This window comes from Peromyscus leucopus, chromosome 10 (genome assembly GCF_004664715.2).
Source record: "Peromyscus leucopus breed LL Stock chromosome 10, UCI_PerLeu_2.1, whole genome shotgun sequence".
NCBI classification, from domain to species: Eukaryota; Metazoa; Chordata; class Mammalia; order Rodentia; family Cricetidae; genus Peromyscus; species Peromyscus leucopus.
In genome coordinates this window covers 81,093,751-81,108,465 of record NC_051071.1, presented here as the reverse complement: position 1 = coordinate 81,108,465, position 14,715 = coordinate 81,093,751, and the positions used below count along the sequence as shown (strand labels likewise).

The 14,715-nt window shown below is 44.6% G+C and overlaps 1 protein-coding gene across 3 annotated transcripts in view; it reads right to left on the bottom strand.

Moving 5' to 3' along the window:
* Positions 1-14,715, bottom strand: part of Anxa3 (annexin A3) — a 59,216-nt gene that overhangs the window by 20,483 nt on the left and 24,018 nt on the right. For all 3 annotated transcript variants that reach the window (XM_028873144.2, XM_037209186.1, XM_037209185.1), the window contains exons 4-7: positions 12,923-13,017; positions 9,821-9,934; positions 5,639-5,729; positions 270-349 (exon numbers count right to left, since the gene is read on the bottom strand). In XM_028873144.2, coding sequence (XP_028728977.1) covers positions 270-349; positions 5,639-5,729; positions 9,821-9,934; positions 12,923-13,017 — 380 coding nt within the window. The remainder of the gene's footprint in view (positions 1-269; positions 350-5,638; positions 5,730-9,820; positions 9,935-12,922; positions 13,018-14,715) is intronic.

The following is a 14,715-nucleotide window of genomic DNA, read 5'->3' as shown; positions in this document are numbered from 1 at the left end:
AGCAGCATACTATGAATCTCAACGGAAATACTTCTAATCTATAGACTGATCTGACCCAACCACGATTTTTTGTTGTGGTTAGATCACCATGTGTGCTTTTGTGATCTTGGCTACGTGTTTTATTGATGGTGGCAATGCAAATGTGATTCGAAAGAATCATTTCACCGGAAAATGGAAATCTCACTATCTTCGCTTTTGTTAACTCCCTGAAAACGATTTCTGAGCTTGCAGCTTACTGGGGAGGCAAATAATAAAAAATAAAACCTTACATCTGCCAAAGTCAGTAGAGCTTTCCGGAAGTCACCAGATGTTTCAGAACTAATGTCATCTCCGAGACTCTTCTTATACACTGAAACCAAACAAGAATGAGATTTAGTCGTGGGAAAGTGAAACACACTACTACAGAGCGGAGTGCAGTGACCTGTGTTCTCTCTCTCTGACTTCCTGGTGCTCCGCTAGTGTGGGAGTGGGGGGTGGAGGCATCGCGCTGGCAGTGATTTCTGCCGTGTGTTGTGAGGGGCCAACCATAAGAAGACGTGTGGTTCTTGGTTGAATTGTGGTTCACTTCATAGGACAGCGGCTTAAAGAATAAATACACAGGGTGGGAATCTGCTGGTTGACCTTCAGGTTTCCATGTCTATCTTCTTTCACGTGAGACAGCCTGAAGGCATGTTCTCAGGGTTTCTCCGAGCTAGGCGCAGCCCAGGTACGAAGTTCTTGATCACGTGTAGGCAGGCATGAATGCTTTTGCTGGGAAATCCACTCAAAGGATGAGCCTTGGCCACTGCCATCCCTTTCTGACTCTGCCATTCTGTAGATCGAGGCCTGAAGCTTAGGCAGCTGTCTGTCACTATGAAAGATGGGGCTTGAGTTCCTGAACATTTTGAAAAGCTGTCATACCAGTCTACAATTGTCAATATTTTCACCTCTACATATATTAGAGTTAAACGCTGATTGTGTGTGAGTCACTGTTATTGTTCAGTTTTATTGAATCTAACTTTCATCTTAAGAAATACTCCTAGATTCTATTATTTAAAAACAAAAAGAAAGCCATCCTCCAAATACTATTTTTGCTTAACCAATGTCAGCTTTGTGTTCACGCATTTTAGTATACACTAGTTGTAGACCCTTTGCATGGTAAGTGGTAAACTGTGCCCACTTTTACCTTTTATTCTTATTTTTAAAGATTTATTTTCTTTTATGCATATGAGTGTTTTTCCTGCATGCATGTAAGCGCACTTTGTGTGTGCCCATTGCACACAGAAGTCAGAAGAGGGGTCAGGCCCCCGGGAACTGAAGTTACATTGTTGTGATCCACCATGTGGGTGCTGGGAACTGAACAGAGTCCCCTGGCAGAGCTGCAAATTCTCTTACACTCTGAGCCATTTCTCCAGCCTTGGTTTTTGTTCTTATTATGTTGTCGGGTTGGGGATTGAGCCGAGCATCTTGTGCATGTAGGTAAGAGCACCACCAATGAGCAACATTCCCTGCCCTGTCCACAATTTCCAGTGTTTGTTCTGCTCCCGTGAAGCAGTGGTTCCTGGATGCTAATACATGTCTGGGTGGAGGTGACACCAGGTGGCAACATGGATTCCATCTGCCCAACTTTCTATAACACCATATAAACGCTCTACATGTAAAATCATCTTTAAATCAATAGAAGACAACTACAGAGAGTGATAGGATTATCTAATAGCAAAACTTTCCTCAGCACAATTAATGACTCTTTTTAACGAAATCTATTGTTTTCAAAGAAATTCATACAAGCAAAAGGCACTAGAGATATAAATGGTGATACTGTATGCCTACCTCTCAGTCATAATATCATCATCCTACCCTATATTCTATTTAAAGAAGGAATTTAAATCTAAAAACAAATCAAAAAATGAGGTTCATGTGTTTTAGAATTTGGAGGAGTATTTTGTAATTTTAGAATTATCCAGATAAGACATAATATTCATGCCATGCAGTCTCCCCTGGCTTCCTTCTTCATATTTTTTTTTTTTGCAGGAAGTTGCACTATTAAAAAATGAAAATGAGGGGCTGGAGAGATGGCTCGGAGGTTAAGAGCACTGGCTGCTCTCCTAGAGAACCCAGGTTCAATTTCTGGTACCCACATGGCAGCTCTACAGCTCCAGGGGATCCGACATCCTCACAGAGACAAATGTGCACAGAAAATAAAAATAAATAAATAAAACACTTTGAGCCGGGTGGTGGTGGTGGTGGTGGTGGTGGTGGTGGTGGCGGCGGTGGCGGCGGCGGCGGCGGCGGCGGCGGCGGCGGCGCACGCCTTTAATCCCAGCACTCGGGAGGCAGAGCCAGGCAGATCGCTGTGAGTTCGAGGCCAGCCTGGGCTACCAAGTGAGCTCCAGGAAAGGCGCAAAACTACGCAGAGAAACCCTGTCTCGAAAAACCAAAAAAAAAAAAAAAAAAAAAAAAGAAAATGAAGTTAGGCAGTGGTGGCGAATGCTTTTAATCCCAACACTCAGGAGGCAGAGGCAGGTGAATTGAGTTTGAAGCCAGTCTGGTCTACAGAGCAAGTTCTAGGATATCCAGGGCTCCACAGGGAAACCCTGTCTCCAAAACAAAACAAAACACCAACAAAAAATGAAAACGAGGGCAGTAGAAGAAAGAAGGGTGGATGTGATTAGCGTTCAACACTCAAATGTATGGAAACGTCACAATGAAACTCATTAATCTGTACAACCAATAGGTGCCAATAATTATGATAAAGAAGCAGGTGAAAATGATTCCAATATAGTTGACAAATGCCTCGTGCACCTTGAGCCATAACAGGTGTGGTGGTTTAAAAGAAAATGGCCCCCAAAGGGAATGACACTATTAGAAGGTATGGCCTTGTTGGAGTAGGTCTGGTCTTGTTGGAGGAAGTGTGTCACTGTGGAGGCGGGCTTTGCAGTCTTATATATGCTCAAACCACGCCCAGTGAGACAGACCACTTCCTGTTGCCTGTGAGTCAAGATATAAGAACTCTCAGCTACCTCTCTAGCACCATGTCTGCCTGCATGCTGCCTGGCTTCCTGCCGTGGTGATAATGGACTAAGCCTCTGAACTGTAAGCAAGCCACCACAGTTAAATGTTTTCCTTTACAAAAGTTGCCGTGGTCATGATGTCTCTTCACAGCAATAGAAACCCACACTAAGAATGAGGATGGTGTTGCCGTAGGAAGGAGCTTGAACTGGAACGTAAAAGTTCCTGATCCCTAATTCGGCGTTCTTTCACACACCAGTGACTTAGAAGCCTGGGAAAACCATAGTTATTAGCTGTTTATGTAGACTATTGTGTCACTTCGTTGATAAGACAGCTTGTTGCTTTTATGAAGGTCAAATTGATGACCTCACTTTTTTCATTTCACCTTATAGGACTCCATAATAACTTTATACCTTTTATTGCATTTATTATTTGTGTGTGTGTGTGTGTGTGTGTGTGTGTGTGTGTGTGTGTGTGCATAAACACACACGCATGCACCACAGCCCATGTGTGTCAATCAGAGGACAACTTTTGGAATAAGTTCTCTTCTTCTACCATGTGGGTCTCTGGAATTGAAACTACATTTCCAGGCTTGAGAGAATGTGCATTATCCACTGAAGTCATCTTATCAAGCCAAAAAACTCAAGTATTATAAACACTAAATGATGTACCCACTTATGCCTATGGTTAACCAGTTGTCTCATCCACTTCAAATTCACATGCTTTCCGCTAAGTTTCCCGAATAGTTGGCAGTGAAGGGAGGCCGGAGGGCAGCGAGAGGAAATCATGTTACCTATTGGCCTTTGTCACTAGTTCCACCCTGAGAGGCAGCCCATGGCCTCTACAGCAAGCTGCGGGCAGCACCAGAGAGGCACCAGTTCCAGACACATGGGCTCCTCTTCCTAGAAATCTAAACTCTTCCTAAAGCTTCTCTTCTCAGTTCCTGGGGTATCAACACCAGACAGATGGTGCCCACCTCCCAAACTTGCAATTTCAGATAACCCCAACTTCTTTGCCATGGAGTCCTTAACTTGGGTGGTATTTGGTGTATTACCCTCTGTCTTCCATTTCTGTTTTTTTTTTTTCTGTTTTCCAAAAGTATGGATACAATTTTCTCTAATAAACTCTGTCTGTTAAAATACCCAGTGTTGTTTGTGGTTTTTTTCTGACTGGACTTTAATTAGTGTACCAATAACAAATTAGTCACCTATAATTTAGGTATCTATCATTTAATGAGAATTTTTCAAAATAACCTTTCTAATACCCATTTGTGGCCCAGGATTCCCCTTTCTGTGGGCTTCTCTTACAGCAAAAGTGGACCTCCTAGAATCATAAGCTTAGAAAGCAGGCACCATCAAGGAAGGTCCTTAGAGAACTTGATGGGGCTGTTGTATAATACAGCACTGAGTTACTGTTTAGTCCTTTGTTCTTGGGACAAATCCTCGCACTCCCTCTGGTAACTGAGTCTCTTATTCATGTCATTCTTCCGAGCTTTACTAATAAGATAACTGAGAATAGAAAGCAGTAATATTAGAAAGACCAGCCCTGCGATTAGAAGGTGAGTCACATGACATAGTCATCTCAGTCTCTGAGGGCTGGCTATAGGCTGAGCTCAGTCACATGGACAATGATTCAACCAATCACATCTGAGTAACAAACTCAGGAGAAAACAATGGCTACCAATGTTCAAGTGAGCATGCCAGGCGGTGATTCCTCATCAATGTGCCAGTAGAAGAGTTAGGAGTCGGGACTCTCAGACATCTATCTGTGTCCTGTCATTTGACTGGCCATGATTTTGCTTCTTTCAGAACAAAATTGTCACTGGGAGTACCACACTTTCTGAGTTCTGGGGACTTTTAGTGAACTACTGAACCCAAATGGGCAGTGAGAATCCTGGATTTGTAGGCCATTCGTTAGAGGTGTATGTGGCCTGGGAATGTCTGAGCTTGTGACTGAGCCTGAAATGAGGTGGCTGAGGTTTTCTTTCTTTCTTCTTTTAAAGATTTATTTATTTATTATGTATAGTGTTCTGCCTGTATATATGCTTGCACACCAGAAGAGGGCACCAGATCTCATTACAGATGGTTGTGGTGTGGTTGCTGGGAATTGAACTCAGGACCTCTGGAAGAGCAGCCAGTGCTTTTAACCTCTGAGCCATCTCTCCAGCCCTGTGACTGAGGTTTTCATACCACCTCTGAGTAGAGGCAGAATTACATTGTAAGGATCTTCTAATTTTTAACACAGACTTTTAGGACTTTGGCCAATTATATTGAGCCTAAATACTCAGCACTCCTTCTAAATGGCTTACCAAATATCCCACACCAAAAATCACAAGTCTGAGTGGTTTTTAACTTAATGTAGAACTATACAATGATGTGAGACTCTTATATTGATGAAAATGATTGACTCAATTTAAATGATTGTTGAGGGAAAAGTCCTCTGGAGGACTATTATAAATGCAAGATGCTAATACTATTGTTATGTGGCAGATCATATCTTTCCCTAAGAATGCACAGTCCGTGTTAGAATGCATCTTTCCTTCCCTGTCTCTGGCCTCCTCAAGATGCTTTATGATAGGTGAGGTGCTGGGAGAAGCAACTTGGCTCACACATGTGTGGTCAGTAGTAAAGGCAAGAAGAAGGCGGGTCACCTGTATAATAGGCCTGCGTGATCTCCTTCATCTGCCTGCTTGTCCTGGTGGTTAAGATTTCAATCAAGGTATCTTCATCCGTCCCAGTGCCCTAACAAGGAAAAAGAAATCTAATTTTAGAACACTTAAAATAACTTAATTTCATGCTTTTCAGTCTTAATAGCTTATTTTGTACAGATGAAAGAACAGCTCTGAGTAAATCAACGAAAGATCTCATATTGCTCTACCGTAGTTTTCTGATTTCTCCATGCATTTTAGAATTAAAACAATAAGTCATCTGGAGAAAACTGGCATCAAGTGTTTCAAGAAAGTGCCCTACTCTAACGTGAAAATAAGTCAAATAACTCTAGGAGGAAAGAGCATAAAGAAAATGCGTGTGTCATTAATGATAGCAAGAGATGGCCTAATAAGCTCTGCCCACCATGCCCACTACTTTCTCCATATAGAAAGGGCTCTGTAGCAATTTTGAATGTGTGCATCCTTGCCTCTGGGCAGGTTGGTCAGCATGTCCCAGCCTTCTCATACACAGAGGTTTTCAAATCTTCAGTAAATGTGTGTCATGGGTCTTGCTGGCTTGGAGCCCAGTTACCTCTAAGCCTTGTTTGTATCAAGGTCACTGACTCACACTGTAAGCTCTTTGGAATGGAACTTGATCAAATAAAGCCACTGAAACTTACAAACAGAGGTTCAGTTCTGGCCAGGATGCCTGCCACTGAAATCATCCATACAACTATGATACATTCATACATCCATACATTCTGAGCAGAATAACTGCAGGCAAGTGCTAGGAGAGTCCTTATAGAGAGGCTATAAAACTTTCCTTAGCCTTTGTTTTATTTAGTTGACTACTGTTGCCAACTTTAGCCAAGAAGTAGAATCCAGCGGCTAAGATGAGAGAGCCTAAGACCAAAGGATCTTAATGGTACCGCCACCATTCTCGTTCCAGAGTCCTTACTGTAGATTTCTGCTTAACCAAAGACATCATTTTCCAGTCCATGTCGGTGAATCTGGCCATTAGAATCACGCCTGTTAAGCTCTCCCCACGTGGAAGCCATGGATCCACACTGCTCACGTTTCACTTTAGACTGCCTGCTGTAACTCCTGCTATTTGCTCACAGCCTCCAACTGCCACACCTTTTGGTCTGCCCCAGGGTTCATGAAGAAGACTTGTTGTTGCCCCTGGTAACCGACAGAGCACATATGGGTGAGGTACCAGAGCTGGGCTGTTTCTGCTCGTCATGGGGCTCATCTCCTATGCCATCATTGCTTGGCACACTTTCTTAGAGATGTGCCATGTACTGGGGCTCTTCTTCAGGGGTCAGACCCTCAGGGCAGCCTTAAGGCTCACTTTCTCCCCCTGCTGTTTCCTCTTCATCCTCCACGGGCATTTCTCACAGAAAATCTGCATATCCGCTTCCAGCTGGCCACGTGCTTCTCAGATGCCCCTTCTCTCTAAGTCTGCTAAGCAGCTACATCGTTTCAGACTTTGATGTAGGATAAGAAATAGAGATTACAACCTGTGAGGTCTCTTAGCATGATGAAGATTCATATCTTAGTGTTATATATATATATATATATATATATATATATATATATATATATACACAAATAAATGTACCTTTAAAAAAGAAGAGAACATTTTAGGCAGCAATAAGATTAATTTAAAAAAAAGGTTCTTTCTGTAAGTGGCGCTGTGGCCATCTAAAAAATTGTTCACTGTTCACTCTCTGCAGAAAACCCCACAGAATTAAAAAGGAGGTTCGAGTCTTAAAGCCCACCTGTCAAACTACCTAGGCCATCAGGTGCACATCTGTCTACCAAGTACCTGAAAGATGTTACTTTCTACAAGTCACATGCAGTGCTGTGTGGCCGGATGCTTGTAATTCCAACAGTTGGGAAGGCGAGGCAGGATTATGAGTTAAAGGTCACCTGGGCCACACAGTGAGACCTTGTTTTCTTTTCTTTTTTTAAGGTAACCATTCTATTGCCACAGTGTAGGAATTGAGATAGACATGCCCAGAAAGAAATGGGGTGAGATGGCACAAAAGGAGAGCTGAATTCTTGCTACGCATACTTGAAAGTGCAGAGCGTATACTGAGATTCAGATTCTAAGTGTCGCTTCTCTGGTCATTCAACATATCCACGTGACAAAGTGTAGCATGAATCTTCAAAGTTCTTATTAATAAAGCCAAACCCTAGGCCAGTTATTGGGGTGAATACTGGAAGGTCAGAGAGACAGAACAAGCCACAGCTATCTCACCTCACCAATTCCTCAGCTGGTCCTGTTTCCTCAGACTGGAAGCCTCTGAGTCCTCATCCAGAATGAATCCCAGCTGAACTGTGCTGCTTCAAAGCCTGAAAGCTTAACCAGCCGAATGCTTAACCAGCCACAAGCTTAACCAGCCAACTTCTTAACCAGCTAAATGCTTAACCAGCCAAAATGCTTCTAGTTTCTGGTCCTCACGCCTTATATACTTTTCTGCTTTCTACCATCACTCCCTAGGATTAAAGGCTTGCTTGCTGGGATTAAAGGCGTGAGTCACCATGCCTGGTTGTTTCCAATGTGGCCTTGAACTCACAGAGATCCCAGATGGATTTCTGCCTCTGGAATGCTAGGACTAAAGGCGTGTGCTATCACTGCCTAACTAGTGGCTTTTCTGTTCTCTGACCCCAGATAAGTTTATTAAGGTACACAATATTTTGGGGAACACAATGCCACCACAGATTCCCCGGACTCTCTGAGTTCACAGGGTCAGGTTAGCTTATGCCTGAGCTGCTTGCATGGAGATGATCCTCACCGAAATGAACAAACTCTTCCTGCGCCAGAAAAGGAGGCTATGCAGAAGAAAAAGGCATCCCAGAGGGGGGGGAAAAAAAACAACCTCCCCCCCACCCCAAATGTCTGGCCTGGGGATAAACTCAGCATAAAGTACACACAAATGCACAAATGGAAGTTAAACAAAAGACAATAACAGTAGAATTGGTAAACTAACATGGAATTTCCGAGGAGAAGGAACCCAGATGGATAGGGACCCCCAAACAAGGGTGCTTGCAATGCCCAAGAAGCAGAGAAAAGGCCAGTGAAGCGAGCGCCACTGAATGCAGACAAAAGAGGAAGGGGATAGTCAGTTTTATGTGGAAGCTTGGTCAGGTCCAGTCCCTGGCTATCCAGACAGATGCTAATCTGTGCACTGCTGTGAAGGCATTTTATGAATAAAGTCCATTATCAATTGATTTGAAGTGGGACATACTTCAGACACTCTGCATTCTGACTGGGCCCAATTCATTCTGCTAAAAGGCCTTAAGGGAAAGCCAAGCCTTCCCTGAAGAAGAGGCTGTACCTGTGGGCAGCAGCTTTGGAGACTGCGGAGGGCTCAGGCCTTCCCTGACCACCTGCCCTGCAGATCCTGGTCCTTATCACCCAGACTCTGCCTTACAGTAAAGTTCTTATTAGAAATGTTCTGCCTAGTGGCTCTATTTCTCCGGAGAAGGCTGGCAGGGTTTTTAAAAGAATCCCAGATAGACAAGGGCCAGCCTTGGGTCATGAAGGTGATGAGAAGTCTGGGTTTTAAGTGTTCACTGGAGATTTAGGGAGGCAAATCACATTGACTCACTTTGAAGTTATCTTTATAAATTTAAGTCTGCCCATCCCATTGAGAGCAGTTTCCAGTGGGCAGAAAGGGAGCTGAAGGGACCTGCTTAGGGTACTGATAAAGTATAGCCAAGAGGTGCGGGTGGCCACAGCAGAGTGGGAGCCACGGAGGGAGACGTTGGCTTCCGTCCTGACGCTGTCTGAGATGTGCTTGTTGCTGTAGACTTAGAGTAGAGTGCACGGGGACTTGGTGAGAGGTTTGGGGTTCTGAAGGGTAAAGGAAAGCAAGGGGCTAAAAATAATACAAATCATGGGGCCTGAGTAATGGATGGGTGATGGTATTTATGTTCAGTGAAAGAAAAAAAGAAACTGAATATTTATTAAAGAAAAGAAAGAAAATGTAACTGTCCTTGCAGCTCAGGGGCATTTGGACTCCAGGTTGCATAGAGCTCCCCATAATTGCCCCATCCTTTAAAGAGCACAGTCAAAAATGGCATTCAAGCCCACTAGGTCTCGAATGAGTGCTCAAGAGTTCCCTAATCATGATGGCAGGGAAATCTGGGGAGCGTCGGTTTGTGTAGGGCTTGTACCTTCATGGATTTCTTCAGCTGCTTTGCATCAAACAGGGCCGGTGCAGTCACAAGGGCCACCATGATGTGCTCAAAGTGGCCGGAGAGGTCACCCTTCAAGTCATCTTTCAACTCCTAAAATAAAAACCCCAAGAAGGAAATCATGAAACGTGTTTCTTTTCTTTCTCAACAGCCACCCAGGGGAAAGAGAAACACAAGTCTAAGAACCAAGCAAAAGCGTGCCCATCCATAGGGAAGAGCAGGAATGCTGAGAATATCTCAGTGGACATTAATCTTCATTTTATGATGTTTTCACAGTGTTCTGCCTTACACAGACTTTTGCAAAGCCCAAAGGAAGCTTTACAAGTTCACCAGAGTCTGGGACTGTACATTAAAATGCCGTCCCTCTAAATACCCTGCTCATTACACATTGTACGAATGTACCAAATCATTACACCATACTCACAAATATGCACAATTAAAATAATAACTGATAACTAGAAAAACAGAATGAATGCATTTCTTAGGTCCTTGGTGCTTCCAAAGGAGGGTAAGGGAGGAAGGGAGAGGGCTCTCTCTGGTAAACTCTCTGTTCCTGAGTACCTTGCTTCTCAGAGACCCCACTGGACTCCAAAGAGAAATGGGAAGAAAATGGCTGGTTAGTCTCCTTTAATGGATCCTGGGGCATTCCAAGCAGGACAACGGCGTCCTTTGCCACTGTTTCCACACATTACATAAGAAGTCCGTGTCTCTCCCCATAAGGGCAGGAGCGTGGTTTCTATTTCCAATATTCAAAGGAGTGATATAGAACAGTTTTCTTTTCAGGCCTGGCAGCTGGCAGCCTCTCAGGCAGCTCTGATGATAAAGACCGACACCACGACCACCCACCAGGGACACAGTGGGGTCATGAGACGGAGCCAAGTATCACCCTGCTGTAACTGCAACGGGGTTTTTGTTTTTGTTTTTTGCCTAAAGATGCTAAATTCTGATATCATCTGTCCTCAACCCAAAGGCAAAGAAATCCTCTCACTTGCTCTCAACCCATCACACAGTGAGAAATGGGGGTTGCCCTTTGCCTCCATGGACTCTTCCTGCACGTGTTCCAGTGCTCTGAAAGGCCAATGGACCATTCGTGTCACCTACCCACCTATATGTGAGGGGGTGCATCCAGATGCTTGGAAGTTCATTCATTTCCATACATGTTTAAGGGCACCTAATTAATGCTGGACATTATAGGTAGCCACAATACACTGCTTATGCCGAATATGTTCACCCTAATGGTAACATAAAAGTATTCAAACACGAAATTTAATTTTATCGTATAGTATATTGAGTGTGTGATAAATGGTGTCTGAGGAAGGAGTTTTGATGCCTGGGGGAAATGGGGAGCACCGTCAGGTGATGGCTGAGCTAACTGTGATGGCCAACAGCCTGACTGCTCTGTGTGTACTCCGTCCTTACCATACTTCATGACCCACGGCATCCAGATTAATCTTTCCATTGTCTTCGTAATTCTGGGGACGGGACAGAGAGCCTCAGAAGTGCCAGGCAAGTACTCTACCATTAAGCTAAACCTCCAGGTCCCCAAATAATCTTTTAACACTAAAAATTGGAATAGATTATTCCCCTGCTTACATACTTCCAATGGCTCCCTATTGTAGGATAAAATCAAGACGACTATGAAACAACTCTTAGAAATAAAGCCCAGAGGCATACATCTGCAGTCTTAGCACTGGGTAGGAAGGATGCTGAGGTGGGAAGATGATTTGAATACAGGTACTAAAGACCAGACTGGCCACATGGCAAAATCCCGTCTCAAATCCACAAATAAAGATGTTCGGTAGTCAGGCGCGGTGACACACACCCATGTATTTCTAGCTCCTAGTAAGGTGAGACGATCATTTGAACTAGCCTGAAAAAGTGGCACCCGGAAGTTTTTCAAAAGCTCCAATACTACAAAACTATCCCTTTGCCTCACCAAGTCCGCACTCCTGCTATATTGGGGTTCAGAGTTCTGTCTCCCCCACATCCCCAGCTGACTCCTGGCCAGGGCCTTTCCGTTTGTCCTTCCTCTCTTACGGTGAATCTCTCGTCTCCGACAAGAGTACTACTCACCAAATAGATGACGAACAAATGGTGTGGCAGTCTTGTTCTTACGGATTTATTTTGGGATACTTAGTGGGTTTCCATCTGCTGACTTCACTGAGCCTATCCTTATGTAACTATTTTAAAATTAAAACAGAAACTAAAGATGATCTAAGGCCTTCTTTGTCAGGTAGCTGTTCCCGTAACTCTTGGTTGGGAGATCTGCCGTTCATACTATACACCCTTGGCAGTATCTCTAACCTCTGGAAGTCAGAATCACCCTCCACCCCGAGTCTAACTTGGGTCATCAAAATGTCTCTACTCAGGCTGGGGACAGGCCTCAGTTGGTAGAGTGCTTGCCCAGCCTTCACAAAGACCTGGATTGAAGTCCCCAGTACCACCTACCCCGGGCCTAGTGACTCCCGGCTATGATCCCAACACTGAGAGGTGAACACGGGATCAGAAGTTCAAGATAATCTCCATCTACTTTGTAAGTTCTAGGCTAGTCTGTGCTACACGAGACCCTGTCTCAAAAAAGAAAAAAATAAATCTCCCTTTAAGACAAGTGTCCTGTGGGGAGGGTATTCACTGCTGACTTGGAACCATTGCTGCAACCCTTTAATAGAGTTCCTCATGTTGTGGTGACCCTCAACCATAAAATTATTTTCATTGCTACTTCATAAGTGTAATCTTGCTACTGTTATGAATTGTAATGTAAATATGTGATGTGCCGGATAGGATATCTGCTATGTGACCCCTGTGAAAAGGTCCTTTGACCCTGAAGGGGTCACGACCCACAGGTTGGGAACCACTCCTCTGAGGCAACATTCTTCATTCCACAGTGAAGAAGCAGAAGCCCCAAAGCCACTGAGACGGTGAAATGCAAAACCAGGATTGAGAGTCCTGGTTCTTGAGTGGATGCACACGGCATCTTCTGCCACACTCCATCTTTTAAAGCAAAGATCTGCGAGTGGACCACGGAGGAAGAGCTGAGACCGGTGACTGCCCCTTCAGGGCCTGTCGTGTTCATGGCGGTACCTGTTCATATGTTGCTTGGTACTCCTTGGCAATCAGCTGCCGCTGCGCATTCGAGCGCTCTGTCAGAATGCTGATGAGGGCTTTCTCGTCAGTTCCTAAATGAGACCAAAGTTATTTCATCAACCAAGGATTCTCCGCATCCGTGTCGAGCAACAGAGGAGCGATCTGTCGTCTGAAACTAGTGCCGACAGTGAGGCATTTTAATTTTCAGTTTATAGCTTCTTGCTGGGTTAGAATCTGCGTGGTTGCCTGGTTTGGGGGTTTTGTCTGTTTGTTTGTTGTCTTGTTTTTGAAAAAGAAGTTAACCATTTGGATGATTTGGGGGATGGAAAATGAAAAGGACACACAGTGAGAGGAGCACGAAGAACTTCCTGAGTGACTCTTCCTGAATTTCGGCACTCACTCCATAGCTGACACCAAATCTTCTGTCCTCTCGAGGGCACGACCGGAAGATTTATTGAAAACCTACTATCTATAAGGTTCCTTTTACTCCTTGTTGTAGCCGAGAGTTACAGGGTCCCTATACTGTGGATAGATAAAGCTGCCCTAAAGATGACATTAATACTCAGAGAGCGTATGTCATTTGTCCAAGTCACACAGCTTTTAAGAAATGCAACAAATCCCTCACCCGCAAACATGGATTGTGTTGTGGTTTGAATATGAAATGTGCCCCCTTCAGACATGTGTTGAGTACTTGGTCTCTAGTTGGTGGTGTCATTTCAGAAAATGATAGACATCTCGGGGGGGGGCGCCTAGAGGAGGTAGGTCATCAGGGACTTTCCTTTAAAGGTTATCCCCTCCCTTCTTGTCTACCTTGAGGTAAGGAGGTCAGCAGTGCACCACATGATGCTCTGCCTCTCCACAAGCCCACAATCAATGGAGGCAAGTACCACAGACTAGACCCTCTGGAAACCACGAGCCAAAATAAATCTTCTCCATCACAGGTATTTTACCACAGCAACGTGAAGTCTGACTGACACAGATTTCTGTTTGTGACTCACACCTCTAGGGTGCATTTCACACACATATGTTTGTAAGTAAAAGGTAAGACCCGGCCAGGACTGAGGCCGGCTTGTCTGAGAATGTCCTCCACGTCACTAATTTTCAGTAGTTGAGCATGATGATGACTGTGGGAAGCTGTATCACCTTTGTTGGATGGAGAGGACTGTCAGGATGGGAAGCCCTGAGGTGGCTTGCAGGCCTTGGGTAGACAAGACTGGAATGATGGGAAGATCAGCCGGGTTCAAGGCTAGGGTTTTTTTTGTGTGCTGAGGTAACACCCACACACCACCTCTATACAGCCTGTGACTGTACTGCACTGCCTGAATCTGTGGAGGGAGAAGGAACCTGTGTGCTTGGTTGCCTGTTGGCCTCCCAGTGAAGGCTGCTGCCCTGCTTGTCTTTGACCCTGTGTTTTCCTATGGTCAACAGAATCAGACTGTGGCCTACTTGCTCGGTGAGTCTGGTAACTAACTTGGACCTGAAACAGCATCAGGGCCAACCAGTTGCTGAGCACCTGCAACTGAGCCTCTCCATATCACAGCAGGTCCACCTGCCAGACTACATCTCTGACTTGTTTTCACTCTGTTCCCCCATCCATGACAGGACTATGGATAGAGCTACCGCCCACCAAAAAAAAAAAAAAAAAAATCCCAGCACCCAGGAGGTGGATGCAGGAGGATCAGCAGAAGTCCAAGGTCGTTCTTCCACACTGAGTGAGTTCAGGGCCAACCAGGGGCACATGGCACCTTGACTCAAGATGTATTCTAGGAACGATTCTCTGCTCCTTTCTT